General features: G+C 35.0%; 1 protein-coding gene across 1 annotated transcript in view; it reads right to left on the bottom strand.

The window, feature by feature from the left end:
- Syt4 (Synaptotagmin 4) overlaps positions 1-25,157 on the bottom strand; it is a 518,564-nt gene that overhangs the window by 30,345 nt on the left and 463,062 nt on the right. The window contains exon 5 of the mRNA XM_081733986.1: positions 23,511-23,634. Coding sequence (XP_081590112.1) covers positions 23,511-23,634 — 124 coding nt within the window. The remainder of the gene's footprint in view (positions 1-23,510; positions 23,635-25,157) is intronic.

The raw sequence follows: 25,157 nt of genomic DNA, 5'->3' as shown, positions 1-25,157 counted from the left end.
AATCTTTGTCCATTTCATTTTATCCAAAGTTGGCAAATTTTCGAGAAAGAAACTTTGAGGAAAGATATTAATACCAAAATAGACAAACAGACTACGAAAATTTACTTATTGTGGGAAATAATATTAAAAAGCTGGAATCAATACCTGAACCAGAATCAATTAGTAGCTAGTTAGATTCCAGTTTAATAAAACACTATGAATACTTAGGTCAGGTTAAACAAAATCACATGAAAAATGACAAATGATAACAAGAATATGTGTAAAACTTCCTTCTGTCCATGTTTTGATGGTTTCTTGGAATGTGACTGGAGACTTTCGAAATGTGGGTGTGGAGAAGAATGGAGGGAATTAGCTGGGTCGATCGGAAAACGAATGAGTGGGTATCAGAAATGGTGGGGGAAAAGAATCATTTTAAATATTATTAAGAAGAGGAAGAGAAACTGGTTGGGACATTTTCTAAGAAGGAACTGTATCATGAGGAACGTGCTAGAAGGTATGGTGGAAGGAAAGAGAAGGAACGGGCGAAGAAGACTATAATTAATGGACGATATCAAAACAGAAAAATCGTACGTAAAGACTAAGAGATTAGCGGAATATCGTAGAGCATGGAACATTCTGTTCCAGCAAGTGACCTACCAATTTGTATTGACAAATCTACAGTTACGAAGCGCTTTGTTATTTTTTAAAATTATCAACCGATTTTATCTTAAATACGGAAATTAATGGTCTCCATCCCCTCGAACTCTAAAATTTAACGTACGCTAATGTTACTTCTAGCTCGATTTTTTTTTGTGTGTGTGTTTAAGGACATTTCTGAGATAAGATATTGATCAGATTAGGTACGAAAGAATAAGCTTCTGAAATTTATTTAAAGGTACGAACATAATAAAAACTTGGGTGTGTCAGTTCAAAATCATTATGTTAATTTTTGACTAGCCTGACACCATTTCAACTCCATTACATTTTGGAACAAAGTATCCAAATGGTAATCGTTAAATCAACTACCTGACATGATGAGGAGTCGTTTTAGTTAGGCACGATTTGTGTTGTTTCATATACAGCTGCCCAACAACTACTTTTACAGAAAATCTTGTTTATTAAACGGACGACTCCTATAAGGGATAATAAAGTATGGCATTAATTATTTATAACTGGTTACGAGAAACGAAATATTGTCCCCAAACAAAGAGAATGATAGTGAACATATGGACAACAGATGGCAGCACTTGTACTCATGTAAATGAAATCTCTCAATCAATGTCTCTAATTATGCCCTTTAGTCTAAGGGAGGTGAATGATGATGGAAGAGTCGGTGGAATGAGAATGTGGGAGGAAATGGGAATGCCCAAGAAAACTCACAGACACGATGTTGTTCATAACAAACTTACTTGCCCGGAGATCGAACCAGGGACCCTACGAGCCAGAGGTATGCGCTCTACCACTAAGCCACTGTAATACCCCTTAGTGTCGAATACTACGGTCATTATATGATGTATTTCAAAGAAGTAGCAAAACGAAGTTACAAGGAATTGAAAATTTGACTTTTTCCTAAGTACTTTATTTTGAAAAAATACTTAGGTAAGTATCATATTCAGTTACATAGCTGGATTTCAATAAATGTGAAGATCATAATGCCGTTTATGGCAATTTGATATCTAAAATCATTCCGGAAATATGAAAAAAATGCTTAAATTTGATACAGAAAAAAATTGCTAAAAATGGCGTATTCTGAGAATTAAAAAAAAAAAACTTTTGATTTACTTTGCTTTTATGAGATTACATCAATACCTTTTGGCAGCTATACAATAATAATTGCTCGGAATTACATAATTTTAAGCAGTGTTGTAAAGTTCACCATTATTTATCATATCTCCAGAAAAGGTTTGAGATAACAAGTTGCTGTAAACAGTATTATGATCTCCACCAGGCACGTAGTCAACTGGTGGGTCCGTGGGGTAAGGACCCTCCCCCCATCGGATCCAGAAATGAAAAATATTAAGAAAGGATGAAGCAAAAATAAACGAGAAAAAGATGAATCAGCGTCAAAAATATAAAGCTACAGCAGGCATTTGGTTACTCTTTCTTATGAGGAGCTTTGATTGGAGGAAAAGCGATATTATTGTAACGAAGCATTCGAAATTCCATCTAGCTTCATGCTAATCATATGGACTACAAATGACGATAGATAAACCGGTTCGATCAGATGGACTTTCAGGTAGAACTTAAAAAATGCCCAGAATCACCAATAGTATGAGGCATTTTGAATTTCGCGACAACACTCCCGAAATAGATCTCGTTGCTATCCTTGGCTGCATTAAACGAAGATAAGAAAAACAAGAAGAAAAAAGACAAGTAGAACCGAGTTCGAATGACCTTGGGAGACTATATATCTTTTTCAATACTTTTTTTATATTCTTTTACTCAAGATTCCTTCATAGTTTTTTTTTATTAAAATACCTACTAACATATCCTCATTTTATTGTCCTAACAAACCAATATGGGTATGTTGCCAGTAAAGTAGTTTAGATTGATTGATCCCCTGATGTGTAACCACAGTATTTCATGTCACCCCCTTACGAAATTCTGGCTAAACGAACGAATATATGTTAACAGTAAAGTAGTTTAGAAAAATCGAGCTCCTGGTGTGATAACCACAGTATTTCGTCACGGACCCCCCCCCCCTATTGCGAAATCCTGGCTAAGTGCCTGTCTTCACATCTATTGAAAGCAATCTGGGCAATTGGATGAGGTACTTAGCAGCTTTTAGAAATAAAGTTTTTTTAATATATAAAAAAAACTCAAAGTCCCAATTCCTTGTATTTTTGTTTCTATTCATTCAAAATTCGTCATATTATAATCATGGTATTAGACACTAAAGTAATTTGGATGTGCATTGTCCCATCCATCTTACTTGCGTTGTTACTGCTATACAGACTACAAAAACTGGAATGTTTGTTACCTACAGGACCCTTAGTTTGCAACATTGAATAACAAACAAGTTTTCGTTTAACACGTAGACTTGAAGCATGTAATAACCTGATGTAGTATCATTTGAAAGCAATGTAAGTATGTTGGATACGCAGCAGTATTAACCTGGAGGTACTATATAGTATGCCAAACAATGCTCCTCTGCTTATATTTTATGGTACAAAATTTCAGCGTTTTGTGTCTAGTAGTTTAAAAGTTTTAATGGCGTATCAGTATAAACGGTCCACCCTGTATATAAGATAATCTTCACAATCGCTCTCTGGATAATCTACAGTTTGTATTCTTACGTAGATGCAAGAAATTTCATTCGATTAATTTTAAGAAGATGAGTTCAAACCCTAAGCTTTCCCGACACTACTCTACACTACGTTACTGTACTACACTCTTTTAGAGCGGCCCTACTTATCGATGCACAGCTGGAGCGTGTATTGTAAGCTTTATCTATCTATCAATATATATATATATATATATATATATATATATATATATATATATATATGTGTGTGTGTGTGTGTGTGTGCGGCAATTAGGGGGCAAGAGGGGGCAGTTGCCCCCCCACTTTTCTGAAGTGACCACTTAACTCTTTTAAATTATATCATTCATTTTTCTGTGATAGGCTAGAATCTTCATTATTTGATTTTAAAAGTACCAAAAAAGCTTTATGCTTTCACGTCTTTCTGCGTCGAGATGTAGTGTGATGACGTCATAACTTAAAATATTTTTTGTTATGACTTTTTTTATTACTTTTTGCAGGGCTTACTTTTGCACCTAGAGGATTGAAATTTTGCATACACATTCAGTGCACCCCTTAATATTTTTCACATTCTTTTCAGATTTCTGCGATAAAACAGGGGGGTCCAGAGGGGCAAAAAGGTAAAAAAAAGTTATTTTTTAACAAAGATACCTTTTTATGCGATTTTCCCTCCTCAGATAGATACATGATGGAGACATGTGAGTGGTACCGTTTGAAAGGTTGTTCTGTTCTAAGAAGAATGATGTACGAACCATGATCCTAGTATAAATAGGGATGTCTCAAGGAATTTTTACCTGAGATCCTTTTTTATACGAGTGTAATGGATGCAATAGTTGTCAAGTGGTTCTGGCCACACTGACAGTGTGCATTACGATAGTCTGTGACAGCAGAGCGCATGTGATGTAATGTGTATTCACTGTAAAGTGAATTAGAAATTAATAATAAATACGTTCTCCTGTAATACACTTAAGTGTATTAATTAATGATTATAGCAAACGATACATGGCGCAATCGGTTATCTTTTAACAGTAAGACTGTCATCTAGCCAAAAATGCAGTCAGCTAAAGTCCCGAAGGAACTTTGCCTTACCGGTAATTTGTGTGAGAATTGGAGAAAATTCAAACAAAATTTTGATATTTATATGACTGCCAGCGGCCAAGATTTAAAGCCACCAAAGTTGTCATATTACAGAATGTAGTTGGTGAAATTTACAACACTTTTGAGATAAGTGATGAAGACAAAAAGAAGTACGAGATAGTTGTTCAAACTTTTGAAAGTTACTTCAATCCCCAGAAAAACGTGGTCGTAGAACGTTATGTTTTTAACTCCCGTGTGCAAGATGAAGAAGAATCGTTTGACTCATTCGTTACCGATTTAAAGAAACTTGTTAAGACGTGTGAATTTGGTGACCAAACAGACAGTGTAATAAGAGATCGTATTGTGTTAGGAATACGTGATAAGGTATTACAGGAAAGAATGTTGCGTGCAGGAGAACTGTCACTAGATAAGGCTATTGAAATGGGACGTGCAGCGGAATTGAGCAGACAACAAGCAGATACCATACAGAACAAACAAGTTAGTGAAGTGCGAAGAAAAAATGCAAGTGGGAAAAAGTCATCAGCTCCGCCAGGAAAAGCATGGACAACAGGAGAGGACAAATATAAATGTAAAGAACAAAGTGCAAGGAACCTGCGTTTTCACAATAATGAGTACAAGTGTAAGAAGTGCAACGCAGTACATAAGAAAGCGCAGTGCCCAGCGTTCGGTAAACAGTGCAGAAAATGTCAACAGTTTAATCATTTTGCAGTGGGGTGCAAGGCTAAACAAGTCCAGTGCATACAGGAAGAAGTAGCGGAAACGAAGGACACAAGTGATGTACTGTATTTATCAGAAGTGTCAATATCTCACATTAATGCTGTAATGTCAGCAAGGCAAGAATGGGAAGAAACCATTCAGGTGGAAGATAAACAGATCACATTTAAGTTGGACATAGGTGCAGAAGTCAACGTGCTTCCAATAAGAGAATTTAAACGTATAAATCAACAATTTAAGGTTAGGCCTACCAAAATGTTGTTAGAAGTCTATGGTGGTCATAAAATTAAACCCGTAGGTATTGTAAACTTACATTGTGTGTCAAAAAACGCGGATGAATACTTAGATTTTGTAATAGTTGAAGGTGTAAGTAACGCAGCTAAGCCGTTATTAGGCCTAAGTGCATGCACAAAGTTACATTTAATACAAAGAGTGCCTGTTGATATTGTAGCAACAATGGCCAAGAGTAGTTTTATAACTCAGAATAAAGATGTATTTGAAGGTATTGGTAAGTACAAGGGGAAACTACACGTAGAAGTTGACAAAAACGCAAAACCTGTTGCAAAGCCACCAAGAAAGGTGCCGCTAAGTATACAGCCTAAACTTAAGCAAGCAATTGAAAAACTAGAAAAAGATGGAATTATTTGTAAAGAAGAAAATCCAACGGTTTGGGTAAGCAATCTAGTTATAGTTGAAAAACTTAATGGATCCCTAAGATTGTGTTTGGATCCTAAAGATTTAAATAAAGCTCTTAAACGAAATTATGCAATAATCCCTACTGTGAGTGAGGTTAGTGCAAGGTTAAATAAAAAATCTGTGTACAGTGTTCTAGATTGGAAAGATGGCTTCTATCACATTGAGCTTGATGAAGAGTCAAGTAGATTGTGTACGTTTAGCTCACCGTATGGGTGTTGGAGGTTTTTAAGGCTACCTTTTGGTCTAAGCATAGCTCCGGAAGTGTTTCAGAAATTAAATGAAAAGTGTTTTGGAGATATTCCTGGTGTAGTCGTCTATTTTGATGATCTATTAATAGGGGCAGAATCTGAAAAAGAACACGATCAAATCATGAATGTAGTGCTAGAGAGAGCAAGAAAATTGAACATTAAGTTCAATCCTGAAAAACTACAATACAAGGTACATGGAGTTAAATACCTGGGGCATGTGTACAGTAAAGAGGGAATTAGACCTAATAGGGACATGGTGAAAGCTGTACTTGAGTTAAAAGAACCCAAAAATAAAAAAGAACTACAAAGAGTAATTGGCATGGTAAATTACGTAAATAGGTTCATTCCAAATTACTCTACAATCACTGCACCGTTAAGGGAATTGTTAAAATCAAATATTGAATGGCAGTGGTTACCGAAACATAGGGAGGCTTTTGAAAAGATAAAACAAAAACTTTCTAGTGCTCCTGTGTTAGCTAATTTTGATGTAAATAAGAAAATTACATTACAATGTGATTCTTCAAGTGAAGGGCTGGGTTGCTGTCTCAAACAAGATGGGCATCCTGTAGCTTACAGTTCTCGTAGCCTTACAGAAACTGAGAAATCATATGCACAGGTCGAAAAGGAGTTACTTAGTATTGTAACATGCGGTGAAAAAATTTCATTTGTACATCTATGGTAGGGAAGTAGAGGTAGAAACAGATCACAAGCCTCTAGTTTCGAAAATGAATAAATATGTAGCAGATGTGCCTTCTAGTAGATTACAAAGAATGAAGCTCAAATTACTGAATTATAATCTTAAACTTATTTATGTAAAAGGCAAAAATATGCACATTGCAGATCTGTTGTCAAGGTCATATCTTAATGAGGTTGAAGAAGAAGACAGGTCACTTATTGAAGTAATCCATAATCTAACTTCTCACTTACAAGTTAGTGATGCACGTAAAGAGCAGTTCATTGAAGCAACTAAATTAGACCCTGTGTTAAGTAGAATTATGGATCTGTATTACAAGGGTTGGCCAGATGATAAGAAGGAATTAGATGACAGTGTAAAATTCTATCATAAATTGAGACAGGATATTACTGTAGAAAATGGCCTAGTGTTTTTGGGTAAAAAAGTAATTGTACCGGTTAGTTTAAGGAAACAAGTGTTAAACCAGTTGCATGAAAGTCATTTTGGAGTGCAAAAAACTAAAGCAAGAGCAAGACAGATAGTGTATTGGCCAGGGTTAGCAACGGATATAGAAAATATGGTACTTAAATGTACGACGTGTGAGAAGTACAGAATATCAAATACCAAAGAACCGTTAATTTCCCAAGACATACCAAATTTACCATTCGAGAAAATAGGTGTTGATATCTTAGAATTTGGGGGTAAGTCATTTCTAGTCATAATGGATTATTACTCGAAATGGCTTGAACTTTTACCACTGAAGTCAAAAACTTCTGTAGAAGTAAATAACAAACTTAAAAATGTATTTACAACACATGGTATACCTAAAATTGTGGTGACTGACAATGTACCATTTAGCTCAAGGGAATGCAGGGATTTTGCTAGAGAGTGGGATTTCTCTATTGTAACTAGTAGTCCAAGGTATCCAAGGTCGAACGGATTGGCAGAGAAAGCGGTAGGAATTTCAAAAAGAATTTTAAAGAAAAGCCAAGAAGAAGGGAGAGACTACAGGTTAGGGTTACTTGAATATCGCAATTCTCCTGTGTTAGGATCAGATATGTCACCATCTCAAATGTTAATGCGTAGGAGGGTAAGAACTAAGTTGCCAGTACATGTAGAGCTGCTAAAACCAAAAGTTCAAGAAAATGTACATAAAATGTTACTAAAGAAGCAGCAGAAAAATAAAATGCTTTATGACAAAACAGCTAAAATAAGGCCTGAATTTAAACCAGGGGAAAATTGTTTGTTGCAAAAGGATAAGATATGGGTACCAGGTCAAGTAATTAATGTTGAAAACACTCCGAGATCATATTTAGTAAAAGATACAAACAATCAGGTGTATCACAGGAATAAAATACATTTAAGAAAGTCTCTAAACAAATTTGAATTTCAAAACTTGTGTGAGTATGATGATGTAACTAACAATCATATACAGGGTGTGCAAGAAAATGAAGAACCGATAGAACAAGACAATGTAACGAGAAATCAAAATGTGACAGAAACTGGTTGTGATGTCAATCTAAGGGGAGTAGTTGGTGATAAGCCACGTAGGTCCGAAAGAAAAGTAAAGAAGCCTTACTGGTTCAAAGATTATGTGTAAAAGGGGGAGATGTAATGGATGCAATAGTTGTCAAGTGGTTCTGGCCACACTGACAGTGTGCATTACGATAGTCTGTGACAGCACAGCGCATGTGATGTAATGTGTATTCACTGTAAAGTGAATTAGAAATTAATAATAAATATGTTCTCCTGTAATACACTTAAGTGTATTAATTAATGATTATAGCAAACGATACAACGAGAATCTAGAGTATTTTAGAGATATTATTTTTGGCGGGCTTACTTTTGCACCTAGAAGATTGAAATTTTGCACACACATTTAGTACACTCTTTAGTATTTTTCAGATTTGTTTCAGATCTTTGCGTTAAAACAGGGGGTACAGAGGGGCAAAATGGCACAAAGAAGTAATATTTTTTAAACAAATAATCCATTTTTTCATGATTTTTCCACCTCAGGTACAAGATGAAGACATGTGAGTAGTACCGTTTGAAGGTATGTTCTATTCTGAAGGGAATGATGTACGAACAATGATCCTAGGATAAATAGGGATGTCTCAGGAAAATTTTATATTACATCTGGGTCATCTGGGGCATTGTGGGAATGTTCTTAGCTCATTGGTAAACATTTTCCCGCACTTAGTTTTCAAGATAGAAGTTTGACATTTTTCTTATACACATGTAGTACATCCCTTCGTATTTTTCAGTTGATTTTGAGATCTGTGCGTTAACATAGGGGGGGGGGGAACTTGCATATATTACTGGTTCATAGAAAAAAATGGTACCATATAATATTTGTCGTTGCGTAAGTGGGTATTGGTTATTTGTCATCCCGTGGAGTTAAGACAGCTACAGGAATTGCGTTTTAATTGCAATTCAAAGGAATTAATATTACAATTGCGTCGTAGCATATGCTTGTAGTATTTACTGTCTTTCATTTTCTAAAAGTAAAGACATACATTTAATGCAAGTGTGGAATTAAAAATGTAAGTTGTTTATTAATCCCCCAGTTTCAATATAACTTCAACAAAACAAGCCTCATTATTCATTAGTATGATTAATATTATCCTTTCTATTTATTTGTTTTGCAAATATGTTATTAAATAATCTGATCACACAATTTTCCAGCCAGAATTTTATGATGTTCATGAGCAAGGAATCAAGGGTTAGTACCTAATGTGCGTTGCTCTTGTCAATTTACTTAAATATGAAACACGATATACGGTATTTTAACTGAAAAAGATAGTATTCTATTAGTTATACAACCTTTCGACAAACAAAGTGTTAGAAACAACCAGGAAAACTAACATTGATATACAAATATTCAGATCAAATCTTGCCCCCCCCCACTTTTAACGTCCAATCGCCGCCACTATATATATATATATATATATATATATATATATATATATATATATATATATATATATATATATAAGGTTTTCTAAAAATGGCCCACACCGACTACAGAGCACTGTTCTACAAGTCATAATAAAGCAAAAAATATATTATTTATGTACCTTCCGGGTCCCTGTCTCCAGACACGAATTCCATTATGTGGCAACGTCGCAAATAAAGAACCATAGAGTAGATCTACTAATCTATCAAATAGTTATATCGATTCTTTCCAGATGGCAGCTAAAGTCGATATAGATTGATACTAGCCTCACTTATTGGTGTAGCAATAGATTTTACTCATATTTGTAGAATGATGGTAATGATTCAAAGTTAATCTGCGATGTTGCCATATTATGAAATTTTGATTCCCCGTATATTTCTTCTATATATGTGTAATGTAAATCAACAGAATAATAAGTATCTCTGCGACCATTTTGTCCACGATGCAACAATTTTCATCGAGTAAAAATGTTTCATGCTGAGAACAGAAATTACGTGACATTTAGAATCCTTCTCTCTCTTCCCATTTCATTTTCTCTTTCATTATATATCACTCATTCATACAGTTTTTTTTTATTTCTGTCTGCTTTTCTTGAAAATTTCTTCCAAACTTTGTTGTATAGAAATCTTTGACGTAACCGATAATATGAAATAGAACAGTTTAAGTAGAAGCATTTCTTCTCTTACATTCCTTCCTCTCCTATCTGGAGCCTTTTACTGTTTCGTTTGTGTCGTGGCCGTGAATGTGAAAAAAAATGAGAATCGAATAAGGAAACGGGAAACGATGAAGAGAGACCTATAAGGGAGGGGGAAAACGAAAAAAAATGAAAACAAATCTCCATCAAAAACACCTGACGTTGCATATTATGAACCACAATATATATATATATCCTTACGCAGATGTGTTCTTTCTGTTCTTATGTTATTTCTGTTCTTTAAATTAAAAAGTAGAGATGTGGGATGCACGCGTTGTAGTTTTGACGTTGGAACAAATTCTTTTTCTGTAGTGTGCAAATGAACATTCTTTGGTAATATAAATTCGCGTTTTGAATCAAAATAACTTTATCCTATACTCGAAATCAATACGAAACTGTTTTTTTAAAATAAATTTCAAAACATGGAGACTTCAAAACATATATTAGCGCAGTAATTACTAACTTTTTCTTTGACTTGTAACACACCGCCCACGACTTAATCGCTATATACTCAGGTTTGGTACTGTATTACTGATTAATATATACCGAGGTAACAAAAGCCTGGGACCATAGGTTATCTCTGGTATGAGTAAAGATTAAAAAAAAAAAAAAAGCGAAAAGAGAAAAGTTGTCAGAAATAGGTGGATTTTAATCTAAAATGAAGATCTTTTTTAATTGGACCAGACGTTTCGATTTTACAATGGTCATTTGCCCAATGTTAAATAAAAATGCATTGTTGCCAGTTCAGCAGACTGATCAAACGGAACGCAAGTCCACAGAAAAATGAGATGGAGATCGTGAATATTGTTACGTGAGGGAACCTAAAATAATTCGAATCCATTCCTGAACAATTCTGTATTGTGGGTATGATGAGAGCTCAAGAAAACAACTTTTTCATTAAGAACATTATCAGTTTGGAGCCCAAACGGCTGGTGCAATTGGTAAAATTCCACCATTTTAGATAGAGAACCATCTATTTCCAGCAGCTTTTATTTCACTACATAGTTTCGTATCTTTCTCATAACGGAGATAATCTATGACCCAGGATTTTTGTTACACCCGGTATATTGTACTCAAGTTCATTAATTTTTAACTTATCATTTAACACTTCATTGTAAAATTAACATGTATCGTATACAGTCTAGATATATAAGCCTTATAAGTACGGTATAGAATGTATTTTTAAATTCTAGAATTTCATGGCACACCTGTTTGGAATCGCTGATTAACATATGCAGAATTGCGAGGATAAGTTGGAAAATAAGATACTTGTAGCAACTATGGACAGAGATGTTTTAACAAGACAAGTAATATACTACGAAAAGAAAGAACTTGGCTTATTTTAGTTTTCCACATAAGATCCGCGAACGATGCTGAATTTGACCTATTGCATCATACTCAGGCCTGACATAAAGTCGAAAAATTTTAATTTTAAAAATTTTCGATTTCTTATGGTGCATAAAACTCAAGATGTGGTGCAGAAAATTGCAAAATATATGCAGAAAATTTTGGTATAAGTTTTGTTGGGATCGGCTTCTGACGAAATCCAAGTTAACGCCTTTCGGCATGACATGTGGACTATACACTTCCACTAGCCGGTTATGGATTTTAGCACTCAATCCCAAAGACCTATTTATACCACACAACCGCTCACACTTCCTCCTTGGACCATTAGGTCAAAACACGTCTTCTATACATATTTGCCGGGCACAGAATGAGACCGCTCATCCGAACATTTTGCTAGCACAGCGAGAGTGCTTTCTGCAAGATGCTCAATGTACGTCACCGAATGACGTATGATAGCTCACGCTGTAAACCGATATTTTGTTTGACGCTTTCTTGGGGGAAAAATAAACTTATTTTCCGACTTCTCGTATTTCCGAGAGCTTAAACTGGAGCGTCATTTTAGGTTTGACAGGGAAGAAGTAAGTCTCCACCTATAGAGCTTCACGTATTTCTTTACTAGAGCAGGGGTGCCCACAAGGGGGGCTATGACGCAAACTGCGTCATTGAAATATTTGGGGGGGGGGTTAAAAATTAATCGAAAAGATTTTTTTTTTCATGGAAGAACACCTATGGATAGACAATTGCGGGGTGGTGGTGATGGTGCGTCATGGACATAAGGGGGGTGGGCACCACTGGCTACAGTGAAACTCCTCAGCTTAGACACCCCTCTAACTTGGACACTTTTTTTCCAAACAGATAAGCTCTTATTGATTTCTGTGTAATTGGAAACCCCTGTAATCTGGACACCCCTCTATGTTACATCTTGCACACACACATTTGAAACTAATTTCGATACCTAGAAGATTCACTCCACAGGTAAAGGAGACTAAATGAATCGTTGATAAAAGGTTAAGCATTGATGATTCACGAGATAAGACTGCTGGAATTCCGAAAAGAGATGTTGAGTGATGGAAGAGAACAGAAGCCCTATTTTCATGAGAAAACAATGAAATTCCGAAAACAGGTGCAGGGTGACAAGTAGAGTGGTCAGCAATGCGTTTCTTATTCTGTACATACTAAACATTACAGTTTAATCTGTGGTTGTGATCTACATCAGAAGACGTTCAAAGTTGTAAAAATGAGTAAGCGGAAGTTGAATGAACTGACATTAGAAGAAAAGAAAAGGTAATCTATCGCTTAACAACGGTGACAGCTGCAGGAAAGTAGCATTTGAGCGGTTAGCGTACGCGCCTTTGGCGCGGGAGTCCCGGGTTCGATTCCCGGCGGGAGCTCATGTGGTTCGGATTCCACGTTAATCAGTAGGTCCACGTCTCATATAGCCTCGCTGCTGAAACGGACGCTAAACTAAAATCAACTCAACTCAAAGTAGCATTTGAGTTTCGGGTTTCAAAAATCAATAACGTCGAACATTAACAGACACAAAAACGTTATTGTAGAATCATGGGAACAAAATTGTAGCGTTCGAAGAAAACAGACACGTAAACCACACAAAGAAGTGAATGATAAGGTGATCATTTTTTCCAGCTTTGTCGCGCAAAAATATCCCTGTAAGTGGAGCTGCACTTCGAGAGAAAGCAAAAGAAATTGCGGTTAGTTTAAATATTAGTGACTTCGTAGCTAGCAATGGAGGGTTAGATAGATTTCGTAAGAGGTCGAATTAGACATATGACAATCCACAGCCAAATATACTTTTATATACCGAAATAGACGAAATACTAAATATGTGGCTTAAGATAAATATCTCCAAGCCCACAAACTAGTCTGTGCCCTGAACGAGATTTCCACAAAGACAGTGGCTTTATGTAATCTCACTTCGCGCTGTGTCTGGCCAAGACATTGGAGACTCTGGCCCTTCCGAAATGATGGTGTGGTCTCTTAATGTACAATATCTAAATAAAAATATTCGACCCCTCAGAAACGGAGAGAAGTTCCGAGTAAATTATGGAAAAACTAGACTAAACTCAATAAAACGGAAGAAATTCTAACAGGGACTTACCAAAATTAAAAAAAATAAATTAAATAAATTTTGCACTAATGAGTTGTCTGCCAAATCCTTACTAGTATCTCTCAGTCCGCAAGATTCGCTACATCTTGAGGCGTCAACTAATTTCAAAACACTATATCTACTAGAAATAGAAGAAATGAAAATTCATGTACATTGGGGTTTTTCGACGCACTGGTACGGAAGTACGAAATTCTACCGTAATACATTTTCTATATTATTCAACCCTATCCACTTCGTCACCTCCGCGAACAGTAATGAACTTAGCTTAATCAGGTGACATGAAAAAATTCAAAGTTGCAAAGTAGTATCGCAAATGTAGCTGAGCGTATATATTTAAACTGCACCAATTCTGCAAATAGATATTATGTTCTGTATTAATTGGAAACTATCCGGAATTATACGCTACATGACTACTATTCGCAACGTCAGCAGAATAATAAGTTAGTATGTACGTTTACTATTAAATGTCAAGCCACAAAGTGAAAATACAATCCATCATTTTTAAACGACATAGTATCCTCATACAAAATTCTGAAGTAATAGTGTACTAGATATTTATTATGAAATAAATACAATCAATACCTTATAAATAAATTTACAACTAGGCATATATATGCACGGGTGCCCTATTATTTATTTACACTCGCTACAATATATATATATATATATATATATATATATATATATATATATATATATATATATATATATATATATATATATATATATATACACTGCCGGTCAAAAGTTTCCGGACAGGCGCTTCAACTTACATTTTTATGAGCTAATTAATATAATATTCGATAGGGAAAGCAATCATTTCGAAATATTTTGTTCGTGTAAGTCTCTATAATGTCTTAGGAGGATAATGGACGTTTATGTAACATGTTTACATGTGATGAAAAAGAAAGATTGTTGAATTATTGTAAAGTCGGCGATTATTTTAATTAAAAATAACGTGATGAGGATTATGAAATAACTTTGCCTGATCGAAGTACGGTTAAACGTTAGAAGTTAATTCCTTTTTATAGTTACCCCTGGAATATAATTCCTTAGTATACACGCCTTATCAAACATAAATAATGTCAGGAGTTTACAGCATTAGTGAACAGTAATATAAGATACCGTACAGTGAAGTTTTGAACAGTGTTTGTGTGGATGTTTTTGCCTCTTCTGAGGGTTTCTTGCCGCTATTGTTCGAAATCACGCATAGAGGTAAGATATTAAGTGAAGAGGTACACGTTGGTATCATTGCGCCTTATAACATGGGCTTTTCTATCCGTCAAATACCTTTCAAACTGAAATAGAGTCCATCTACTTTTGGTGATTCCATCAAGGGTTTTTAGTGAAGACGAAAGACCGTGGAGAAAAATCAAACTGGAAGGTCTCGTATTACGTCACGTACGAAAAATCGTATTATTGTATTGTTTGGCAAAAGAAATTTGAAACATACTGCAGCGGAATTCCAATCTGAGTTTAATCGTAGTCATCCTACAAACATTTTAGTTATTACTGTGAATCGACATTTCAGTGTAACTACACTCTGGGTAAGAGTTGATGTGCAGAAACCATCGCAGGTTCAGTGGAAACAAGTAACAGAGGCTCCAATGGACCCTGAAGAAAAAAAATATTGACAACAAAGCAGTAGAAACGCGTATTATGGACTGATGAATCAAAATTTCAAGTTTTTGGACAGCGACGTCGAGTTTATGTTCGAAGATCTGTTACAGAAAAGATGCGTCCTGACTGTGCAACCCAGATTATTAAAAATGGAGGAGTTTCTGTGATAGTTTCGAGGTGTTTCACAAGTTCTGGAGTTGGTTGGATTCACAAAATACAAGGAAATCTGGATAAAAATGATTATCATTCCGTTTTAAGCAGCCATATTATTCCCTCCGAAATTGATTTGCTTGGTCGCATAATCCCTTTTCTGCAAGATACTGATCACAAGGACACATCCAAACTTTGTTTTCATTATTTTAAGAAGAAACAAGCCAAATGATATATTTGTATAATGGAATGGCCTTCCCAGTCTCCAGATCCTGCCCCGCCGAACTTCTCTGGGAAGAGCTTGCCAGAAGTGTACGGAAAGGCTGTCCAACATCTGCTGCTGATGTGTTTGATATTCTGAAGAACGCCTGGAATAATAATTCAGATAAAAATCTTCAAAAACTTGTAAGCCACATGCCCCGATTGGTGAAACGAGTGAAAGCGGCAAACGGCGATTTCTTTGACGAGAAGAACATTTAAATAATTTGACAATTTTCTTTGTTGGATAACGTTATTATGTTATTCTGATGTTAAAACTATCACTGCGTTCCTAAACTACCAAGTATCTTGTCCAAAATTGCACCGTATTACAAGCCTAACTTAATATTTCCCTGTTTTTGATCTGTTCGGAAACTTTTGACCGGCAGGATACATACATACATATATGCATATATATATATATGCCATTATTATTACTCATTTATATATTTATTCATTTTTCTATAACGTGGATTTATTTTCAGACATTCTATACTCTACAATTACGCCCAAGACTGTTCGAAGCAGTCTCATTATATATATTAAAATCAACAAACTACTATAATACACTAATCAATACGTGCGAATTGGTATGAACTGAGACTAGATTCTTTCAGTACAGACTACAGTATATTTCACTTTACGGCTTCATATTAATTTTATATACAATGATAATTCAATATCATTAGTTATCTTAACAGAATGCAATTATATTTTAAAGTGTCAACAATGCGATCGTTCACAGAAAGCAACGAAGAGAGGGAATTTGAAACCGCAGCCTGACAACAGAAAAATGCTACATAGACGAACTTCAATTTAAGGGAAAACGCAGTTTACTATTATCAATAATTTGATTACTGGACTATATAAATGATTGTGCTTCCCAGGAAAGTTAATTTATAATGGAATTCGTCTAAATACCTATTCATATGGACCAAAACTAATATTTAGGCATCAATAATTACAAAAGAAGGGAAATTTTCGTGTTGAGCAGATCCTTAAGTCTCGGAGTAACAAAAACCTAGCGGCGAATAGTTCTTAACCCGACACGAGATGGCATTAGTAGTACGAACACAAACATTGCACTATTAAATACTCTTTGTACTCTGTCATCGTTAACTCTGAGCAATATACCATGTAGTTACGGTACGGAATTACTACGAATTTGCGTAGCAAATTAATTTACCCATTTAAAATGACCAAAAGAAATGAATAATTACACGACAATACACTGTTCGTAAATAAATAAATCATAGTTTCACTCACACATTACTTCTATTATCTACGTACTCAATCACCCACATACATGCGACATCCCACATAAACTAAGAAAACAAATACTAATACAGATCACTATATATGTTAAATAATATTATCACACCACTCGACTATACATAAATCAAATCACTAAATTTCACTATCTTAAACCGGCTCTATAAACTGAGAAAAAAAGAAACGGAATAATCAGAGCCCAATGGCCCTTGTATTAACTAAATCATAGTTTCCAATTACTATTAATAAAAAAGAAAGAATAGGTCCCTTTCCTGATTGGAAAAGAACCCTCACGAAAAAAACTCATTCAACCCATTTCCGTTGTAGCTTTGGTCAATTTAGGAGTAAATGAGAGTCCCTGTTGAAATTTAGACTGACACAGTGTAATCTAACAGAATCTATGAATACTGCCATGCAGATAAAATCACATTTGCTACATACAAACACAAAGCTATATAAGGATAGGCCTATCGAACCCTAACAGGAAATTTTAGGGGTGGAAAGGGTATCCTAAATGTTTCAAAATCACTAACATTTGTTATCTGTTTTTGGATATAATTTCAAAATTCTAAGACTTCCATCAGCTTTCGGATTACTTATTTCTTATTTGGAACTACTTTTACCTGATTATCTCATGGAAAATCCAGTTCTTTTATAAATTTTACTGCACCACTTCAATATGTATGTTCTTTCGGAAACGGCTACCAGCCAAAGAAGGAGTCATTCGCGCTAGAATACTGAGGAGGAATATAGTTCAAAATCAGAGCAAAGAATTTTGGCGGCGGAAAATATAAAACGAATAGAGAATAGTAAAAACTGGATGAAACAGGATTTTGGGAGAATATGGGCATGTCAGAGGGACGAAGGGGATCTAAATTATTCTCACAAACATCAGATTGGTGGATAATTTCAGAAATTTCTGTCCAATTGCCGACCTATGATTTTGTATCGCAAAGATATATAATTTCAATAATCATCCATTTGAAATTCCCATTTACAGAGTTTATAATGAAATTGTATATAAATAAAGAAATTATTACCAGAAATATAATTCTTTACGGATTACTACCAAACTCCCACATTTTGGTTGGAGTAAAGAACAAATGAATTTAATACATAGACCGAAAATTATGTGTTGGAAAATTTACAGTACGAGGTACTTTCGAAAAGTATTGGGTCCCTCCAAACAAAATTTCATTATCTTGATTGTAATGGCACATTACACTCTGCAACGAGATACGCAAACCGTAAAATTCTCTTATTTATTGATAATGCCACAAGTCACGTAAATCTTCATTGTCAAATGTCAAGTTACAATTCTTCCCTCCAACCTGACTAGCGAAGTGTAACCTTTGGACAAAGGTAGCATTCAAAAAGTAAAACTTCGTTACAGGAAAACATTACTCTGTACTCTTATAAGATTAGCAGAAAACACTGAAAGCATGAGTGGTTTTACACAAAGTGTAACAGTTCTGGGACATTTCGAAAACAACAATTCAGAAAAGTTTCAAACATGTTGGTTTCTCCGTCGACTTAGAAGGGAATGAAATTCAATAGGTTTGTACGAATGAAATAGAAGATGAATTGAGGGCTATCCCAGAGAACTTTCTACGCGACATTGGAATTCAAAACATTACACATTTTGACGATGATCTTGTTCATCACGAAGAAGAAAACTCACCGAAAATGACGTAACGAAACAGGTGTTGTCAACATCGTAAAAGGAGATCAAATTTTCAGACGAAGAAGAGGAAGACGAAGATGAAGCAGAAGAAAGTCAAGAAGCTTCTCCGGGAATAGTTACGCACCAGAAAGCTCTTGGATGTTTAGACGAACCTGAATGTTACGCCTTTTCGAAAAGTGAACCAGGGGCTAGTTGAAACTATATTTGGGGTGAGAAAATTAGTTGAAAATGTGGATGAACGACAAGTTACAGAAGAGGAAACAAATCCTCGTAACTGACTTCTTCACGAAAAATTATAGTTATGAAAAACAGCCATATATTGCAGATTTGAATTTTTTTTTGTGTGTGTGTGTGTTTATTACTGTGTACTACTGTTCAAGTGTTAAGTGTTAAGTGAACTGCTGAGGTACATACATACATTATAAACTACACTATACCCTGTATTGTACTGCATAGTTCAATTCAAGAGATGTATCTATATAAAGATACTGTAAGGATATTCAGCAACATCAATTTGATGTGTAAGTACTGCTCTGCTTACAATATAGCATATTGATGCATGTAGTAATGTAGGATGCTTTTTAACTTAACATGGTCATGTTGCAAACCTCTACCCCTTTATCTTGCACACTTCTCTAAGTTGGGCAGTTTTCGAAGAAACCGCAGGTGTCCAGCTTTAGAGGGTTTCACTGTATATTACTATGCTATTCATTAAAATATCAATATACAGAGCTCGATAAAAATCTATGCACATTTTAATGAATTATTTTAACGAAATTCTATATTGTGTTTGTGTTAAACTTAATTCTTCATTATAAGTTTAGTACTATATAATTGACATTTGCAGTGCTAACCCCTATGTTATGCACATTGCGTAGCTGTTTTCTACGGAGACATATTTTTTTTTTCAAAATCATAGGCAAAGAAGCAGGATTTGCAACTGTAAAATGTTTCCCGAATATATCTTTGTGCTCATCATGAATGATACCTACCATGACATACAACCACGCAGTGGCGTATTTACGATTTTGTTTCGGGAGGGGCCTTTGTAATTTTCGGAGGGGGGGCTTTGCCTGAAAATTTGAAAATTTTGCAAGATATTTCATATACTTTACTATAGTAAGATTTCGGGGGGCTTAAGCCCGGAAGCCCCCCTAAATACGCCACTGCAACCATGTAATTGTCAAGTGGTTAAAAATTTCTGATTCAAACTCACGCTTCTACTAATACTGAACTTCAGCGACATTTTTTAATTTGAAATACTGCTTTAGGCTAGACATCTGTTGATCGTATGTTAAGCTTGCACCGACCGTTTTGTTTCACCATCATACGTTATAGTAAACTTCACATGTTACAGAGATAAGAGTATAGTCATTTGTTGAGAAAGTACCATACTACATATCGTAATAATAATTAACTCTCCATCGAAAAATATCGCAGAGGCCATCAATTGTGTGTACATTTTTATGAACTTGTATATCAAACTCCAGGGAAACAATTGTTCCTTTCTACCCTGAACAAAATTAGTCTTTTCATAAAATGTTATTTAAACAGTCCTATTCTTAATAACGTGTTATTTATTTTAATGTAAATGCTTTAAGGTTTTATCACATTATGTAGCATGTAGCATTTTCAGAAATGTGAGGCTTAATGGGAAAATGGCGTATCCCATAAAATTTTGAAAATCGAGATATGTTCCAATTTGGATTCATAGAGCCATCCGGTAAATTAAGAAATGCTACAAATAACTTCTGAATATGATATTTTCCATAGCCGTAGGAAGAAAATGAAGAAGCACTTTTGTCGAAAACTTCAGTGGAAAAATTACCTATCCTCTTTTAGCTGCAACTCGTTAGTGGGAAAATGACGTAACCCTTGGCTGGCCTTACTGTGGTTTTGTGGTAATATGTGACAATAACTCTCTTTTGCCACGAGCAATCGTGACCGTTCATACACTTTATTGTTCAAAGTAAGCAAAGCCACTGTGCTAGAAAGTTATAGCTGTTCCAGTGTGAAACCACAAAAGCATAAAGAAAACCCAAAGAGAAATGGGAAGTTTATAGCCGTAAGCATAAAGAGAACTCAGAGAAGAAAGAACGTTGGACGCACAGATAAAATGGGAAGTGATGTGATCTGTCGCAAAAATGAATGATGCCGGTACATGAAGGACGTCGACTCTGAAACAAAAGATAATAAATGTAATTTCATTTTGTAAAGTGGCAGATTTCAACGAGGAAAATCTGTTTGGTTATCAGGAGGTGAGAATTTGAGCGTATGTACATAAATGAAAAAAAAAAATTGAATATCTTTCGGCACGGAAATATCATTCTGTTCTTCGTTTACCATCGCAAATGGAAGTTAATATGTGCAAGCAAGCATTTTGTAATGTACATGACATCACTCACTGTAGACTGCGCGCTAGCCGTGGTCCCTCGATAGCAGACACGAATGATTTTGTCTACCAAAAAAGACACATTCTGCCAAAGAGGACCGTCGAGGTAAGCATCACAAGGGGTCCCATGCAATTTCGGAAGAACTAGATATTGTCTGGAGTTACATTAGATTGTTCGCAAGATACCTTTCCCAATAGAACAAAGCTTCAAACCCAGAACGTTCACATTAGTTTCAGTTCAATCTGAGTAACAAATATATTATTTGTATGTGGCAGAATATGAATGAAAGGAAATCACTCGATTGAAATTGCATACATATCGAGGTGTATTCAATAATGAATTCTACTGTACATTGCACTTAATATGTCAAGCACCAATACATGTAAAACTTGTAATTCGATGTTACATGTAAAACCTAGGCCACCTGAATTTTATACAAACATTAGTGTAGACGAAGCAACCTACCATGTGAGAAATACAAAATAGGAATGTATAAACATTAACAACAGCATAATAATTGAGCTGCCCCTTTAAACATAGTGGTATGTCATAGTTTCTAATTTTCGAGTAACGTAGGGAAGAAGGTTCAAGATTTCCATGCAATTTAGTGCAATGGCATACCAAACAAGTTTTTCTGCAATCTTAAGGTTCATTTCCGAAATTAAACTATTTCCATACTGTTCTGTGGTCCTATCATAACCCATTCCACTTAGTAACTCAATTTTACCGGAAGTGGCGCTTAACCCAAGCCATTGAATTATTACTATGATCTGGTCTTCCAACGCCGATGATATTCATGGAAACTATTTTCTATCCCGTCTGCCTTAACGTAAAGGGCATAATCGAGAGACGTTAAACAGAAAGACTTTTATTATTTGCGGCAGTTATGGACATATTGCTTTGGAATACGTTTCTGCCATAATGATTCTGCTCTTGTGTGTCTGCCCAGAATTTGTCGCTTCTTGTAGTAGTGATGAAATTGGAAGCTGTATCCTTCGAATGATGATGCATCTACCAGAGCATATATGCAACAAACCGATAATGTTGGCAAAGTAAGAACTCCGTCATAATAACATTTTGACTTTATTTGTTAGAACTTCAGATAATAAAACATAGATTTTCGGATGCATACTTTCCTCTTCTGAGATGCTGATTTTGGAATCACTGAGAGGGCGAAAGGGAAAATGCAACCTCTTTACATTGTCTTTCATTAGGCCACTCTAATAAGGAAAGCACGTAATAGGAAACCAAAATCTGTTCCAGTCATCCAAATGGTAACAGAAGACATGAAGGTTCTGATCTGTTCAGACACAGAAGATGGATACTTGTTCAATATGAGAGAAGGGATAAGCATAAAATGTATGAAAAGTAGCCAATTAATTCAGGTGAAACAAGCCTACTCGACACGTGAGCCTTGGAGTAGTCTAAGTTTCCAGCGAGAGAGGATGGCTGCGACTTCTGGAGATGTTGTTTTGGTTATCCTGAAGGAAGAACCTATTAAGAAGCCTAAGTATGATTATCTATATCAATGTTGAAATACATTCCACCTGCATATCATAGCCATTAGAGATTTCTAAAACACCGAAGACGACAAGAATGACTTAGTCGTCGAAAACATAATGAAATCAAGTGATATTTTGGAGTGAAGATGCCCGTAAAGGAATTGAATATTGTGCATTAGGCAAAGATTTACAGTGAAATATAATGTCACATGTTCATCTATTTGTTAAGTTCACAATATGTAATGTTCTTGCATATTAGAGTGCTGGCAAATTAACTGGCAAATTAAAATGAAAACATTTTTCTCAAAACAATATTATAGGAATAGCGACAGAGAGGGACATGATGTGTAAATTTGGTTTACCACTGACTGGAGTACAATGATATATATAACGTGGTATGTTGTGTTATGTACGTTACATGTACTAGTGTTGGAATTTCTTTCATCTTAGATACTTTGAGAAATAACATTCTTTTTAGTTTGGAAACTATATTTACATATAAATGTGATAAGTTAATTTCATCACAAAGATATGAAGTAAAATGAATTATGATTTTTTCTGAAACACATAAGATCTTTCTTCAACATGTGTTGTTGCATTGAGCGTATCTTCCGTATTCAACTTGAAACGCAAAACCTTCCGTTTCTCAGAAACATTCAAATGAGGAAAAAATCATTTTTCCACTAAGCGCCTCAATTACAATCAATCCACGTTTCTTTTCTCTTTCTTTTCTCTATTCTAGCATTCTTCTCTCCCCTTTCTGAATTTAATATTTCCTGATACCTTTACCCTTGAACATAAAATAACTAATTTCCTCCTCAGATAATGATTCGACTTACCCGCTAGTCCTGTAACATCCATCTTGGGTAAATTTCTAGCCTTAAGGACGACCACGGTGAGCCTGTTTGCAGCCGGCTGCCAGCAGAGCGACACAAGCAGTTCTCCACGTCCTTGAGATCGAATCTGTAAGATAAAAAGAACAAATAATCTTAAAATGAATAATTAAACTATAAAATAATTAAAGACTTCGGCAAAGGAAAATAAAAATCAACTTTTTCTTTGTATTGTAAACAGAATATTCCATTCGGAGGCTGAAAACTGAAGTTCATTTAATGCATAAACAAATATCATAGCTCTCTTCCACGTAATGTAGAGAAACTAAACTTTAAGAACCATGTGAGCCTACTGCACTTGTAAGAGGACGATAATTCAGTTGCAGGGTGCTTACTTTTCGTGCAAGGGGCACGAAAAGCCCTCAGCTGATCTCAGCCCACGTGAGCTTATGTTGGATAGCAAAGTATCAGTAGGGTTTCTTAAGGTTCTCCCATTTAGACCAACATTTCCATACCACCAATTATTTCAAAATGGTTCATTTTCATTAGTCATTCGCTTCATTTAGCATAAAAAGCATAACCGTGGGACATTAAATTTAAAAAATCATTTCATTTGTTTGTCTAATGCATTCGTAGAAAGCAAGACCAAGTGACAATCACGTGACGGCAATAAATAAAGAGCATATAAGATTGTTTCATTGCCATCCACTTGAATTTGCCACCTGACTTCTTAAGCTTGCATATAATAACCACAGGACGTGAAATCAATAATGTAATTTCATTCAAATGCTGCTTTAAAAAAGGCTCAAACTATTATTATTATTATTATTATTATTATTATTATTATTATTATTATTATTATTATTATTATTATTATTATTATTATTATTATTAGCATATTGTCTGAAATTTCCATTTCAGTATGCACTTGGAACTTGTCGAAATCCTTCCTGATACTTTTGTACAGCATGAATCAACATCAAAATATGAGGAATTGCTTCGGGCAGTATTTGCTAAAGGACATTTCCTGCAGAAGAGTAACAGCAATTTAATTTAGCCTAACTCCAGAAGAAAAAAGGTAGTTAACCAACTATCATGGGGAAAAACTCCCCGGAAGCATACCTGGAAGAAACACGGGTTCTCAAACTTTAAAACGTCAAGTTTTATTGAAAGTAGATTGAATTGTTTTTTCTCTGAGTTTCTCGATCTTATTTGAGTGTTAACTGATTTCAAAAAGCCGCTAAAAAGAAGAAAATAACAAACTTTAAAAATATTAACTTTTAATAGCGCTAAAATTCGAAAATAATATTAAAAAAGCACTGTTAACAGAAATAATTTATCTATCCTAATAACGTATGTACTTATTTAAGTTAATTTATTAATAAAACAATCACTTTACGGACCTACCTTATTAAATTGTATCTAGTTAAATAAAAAATTGAACAACCGAACAACTTAATGGCTCATAATAATGCCAGTGAAACTACAATTTTATACTAGGTATTAAATTGTTTGGCTTTGCACAGACTTAAAACTTTTCATAAAGATAAAAGTAAAACAACTTAATCTTAAATAGGTAGGTGTAACATAGGTATTTAAGTAGTAGCTCCGTAAAGTGATTATTTTCTAATAAATTAAATTAAATAAGTACGT

Source organism: Thermobia domestica, chromosome 12 (genome assembly GCF_964235325.1).
Source record: "Thermobia domestica chromosome 12, izTheDome1.hap1.1, whole genome shotgun sequence".
Taxonomy (NCBI): domain Eukaryota; kingdom Metazoa; phylum Arthropoda; class Insecta; order Zygentoma; family Lepismatidae; genus Thermobia; species Thermobia domestica.
The sequence above is the reverse complement of the archived record's forward strand: the minus strand, read 5'-3'. Positions and strand labels throughout refer to the sequence as shown.